This window comes from Coccinella septempunctata, chromosome 7, assembly GCF_907165205.1.
Source record: "Coccinella septempunctata chromosome 7, icCocSept1.1, whole genome shotgun sequence".
Taxonomy (NCBI): Eukaryota; Metazoa; Arthropoda; class Insecta; order Coleoptera; family Coccinellidae; genus Coccinella; species Coccinella septempunctata.
This window is the reverse complement of record NC_058195.1, coordinates 802,495-804,995: the sequence shown is the minus strand read 5'-3', so window position 1 is coordinate 804,995 and position 2,501 is coordinate 802,495. Positions and strand designations below refer to the sequence as shown.

Below are 2,501 nucleotides of genomic sequence, written 5' to 3'. Positions count from 1 at the left end.
TAACATCAAAATAACATAACCCATAAATTTGACGTTTCTTATGAAAAAGAAGAGCAGTAGTTCAAATCAACACTAAAGGAAGGAATACACTCAACGTTCTACACGATGAAGTAAAGGCAGTTTTTCGCAAAGATCTTTGGTTTTTTCTTTCTTTTTTTGAAGTAGAGGGTACAGTAGAGTGAGGTAGAAAGTAGAGTAAATTAGAATAGAGTGAAGTAGGGGAGAGTACAGTGCTGTAAAGTAATGGAGTATAGATTAGTGAATGAAATAGAGTAGATTGGAAAAGTGAAGTGATAAATTTAAAAAAAGTCGAGTAAAGAAAATTTGTTCTATAAAGCAGGCGCGCACATCTAAAATAAAAAATATATTCGTGATTAATACAGCATACCTTTTTCGATTTTTCACCATCTTTATACCTTTTCATTCCACCATTTTCTGCATTTATTAAACCAATTCATTTACACCTTTAATCCGAAGTTCTTATAAATCTTCTTCGTTTTCCGAATCTTCTTTTCATAATAAATATTCAATCTTAAATCTTCTTTCTTGAGAACATTCTTCATCGATAACATTCGCGTACTTTTCAGGGGGAATCTAAGCTACAAATAAAGGTTATAGAACTCAAATAATTCATTTTATTCAATAATGAAAAAGATAAAGGCCATTTTAAAAATGTGTGTATCGTGGGAAAATAACAAAAATTTGAAGTGTTCAATCATCAGTTAGTTCAACATTACATATATAACATTATGCTGCTGTCGATAAACTGTTTTACCTGAGTGTAAAAAAATACAAACATTCTTCTTTGTGACATCTATTCAATGTGGTAATGTGAAAAATCTACCTTACATAGGCTTTTTGCGTAATAAATATATAAACTAGCACGATCTTTGGTAGGCTTAAACATTATTTATGACTAGTTTTATAATATCACTTGAAAATAACATATTTCTTCTCTTTTTCCACACCTAAAGATCCGTCGAGGAGTTTATTGCTTGCTACGGATCTTTCGATGTGAAAAAATGGGAAAATAACAATATCAATCAATGAGCAGAAATCACTGACGAGAGGTTGCTTGGAAAGATCGGTTCCAGTCGAGGGTGACGACCCCAATTAAGGCAGTTTTTGGTTCTGGACCGGATTGAAATGCAAACTTAGGAACTATCGGTTGGACGTTTCGAAAGAAAATCGATCGTCAGTGATCTCTGTAACCAACATAAATAAATCGGACAATTTATTTATTTCAGTCTTTGGTACGTTCCAAATAAATATCTAGGAATATGTACAATTTTACAAACGTTTCGTCGATTTTTCGAATCTTCATCAAGCCGAATTCGAGCGTTTCAGGAGGGAATGTTCGAAGTTTTCGAACCGAATCTATTTTATATACTGGGTGAGCGCACTGGTATAGTTTCGCAAAAAAAATTGAGCACTGCGTCCAAAGCCGTTGGACAGTGGAATATCTCGAGATTCCTGGGAAGGGGGGAAGCTGGGATTCGATCCCATCGGTTCACTGGTAAAAAAAAAGTTTCTTCTGGCTTCTCGGAACCCGTCCGGGGGAAAAAAACGTATTTACATATAAACAAAAACAAAATAAACCGAACGTTATCGCTATACGGGGAAATGCATCGAGTTATACTCCGAACCTGCTGTAGATGTACTGACTGTCCACCCCTTCGCCCAAGTTTTCCAGCGGCACGACGGAGGGGTTCATCACGTTGAAGAGGATGGCGAATATGGTGCAGGCGGCGTAGACGCCCAGAGCCACCCACCACAGAAGCTGCTCGTGCAACTTCTGCTCGAAGTTCTTGAGGACCAACAGTCCGATGGTGAGACCGGCCAGGGCGCCCGTCAGATGGGCGACGTACGACACTGGCGGACCGAAAACCTCTCCGGCGTACCTCGAGTAGATGGCGTAACCGACGTCGCAGGACGCTGAAAATAGAAAACGTCAGTTAGGAGGCGTCGGTCGGGAAGAAATTCCTCCTGTGTATAACTTACCTATCGCTATGATGCCGACAAGTTTGAGTATTCCGCATTGCATGTTGTTGTAGTTGAGCATTATGTTGGCCAGGTGGCCGGCCAGCAGGGCGTAAACTCCCCCGCTCGCACCCACCAGACACACGTCGGTATCGAAGACCGACGTGCCAAGGGAACCGGCCACCACCCCGGCCATGTAGATCAGGGCCACCCTACCGGACCCGTGGACCATCTCCAGGGGGAGACCCACGACCATCTGGACCACGAGGTTGAAACCCAAATGGAGCCATCTGGAAAAAAAAGAGCACATTGTTACTTTCTGCTAACAACGCGAAATTTTCTTCGATCTAACGCTTAAAGAAACCAACAGCTTCATTATCGAATGAAACGACCTAAACTCTCGCAGTAATTGGGCGTTAAAGCATTATTTTCACGGTAGTTCTCCTCGTAATTATATCATTTCCTCGTTTGAACTCCGCGATTGCATTATCTTTCTGGGAACGAGAATTTTATTGAATTTA

At 40.5% G+C, this 2,501-nt stretch overlaps 1 protein-coding gene across 4 annotated transcripts in view; it reads right to left on the bottom strand.

Annotated features, from left to right (window-relative positions):
* Positions 1–620: 620 nt before the first annotated feature.
* The window catches only part of LOC123317530 (protein rhomboid), a 61,425-nt gene continuing 59,544 nt past the window's right edge, over positions 621–2,501 (bottom strand). For all 4 annotated transcript variants that reach the window (XM_044904106.1, XM_044904105.1, XM_044904108.1 and 1 more), the window contains 2 exons: positions 2,002–2,270; positions 621–1,935 (listed from right to left, as the gene is read on the bottom strand). In XM_044904106.1, the coding sequence (XP_044760041.1) occupies positions 1,634–1,935; positions 2,002–2,270 (571 nt within the window). In that variant the 3' untranslated portion in view covers positions 621–1,633. The remainder of the gene's footprint in view (positions 1,936–2,001; positions 2,271–2,501) is intronic.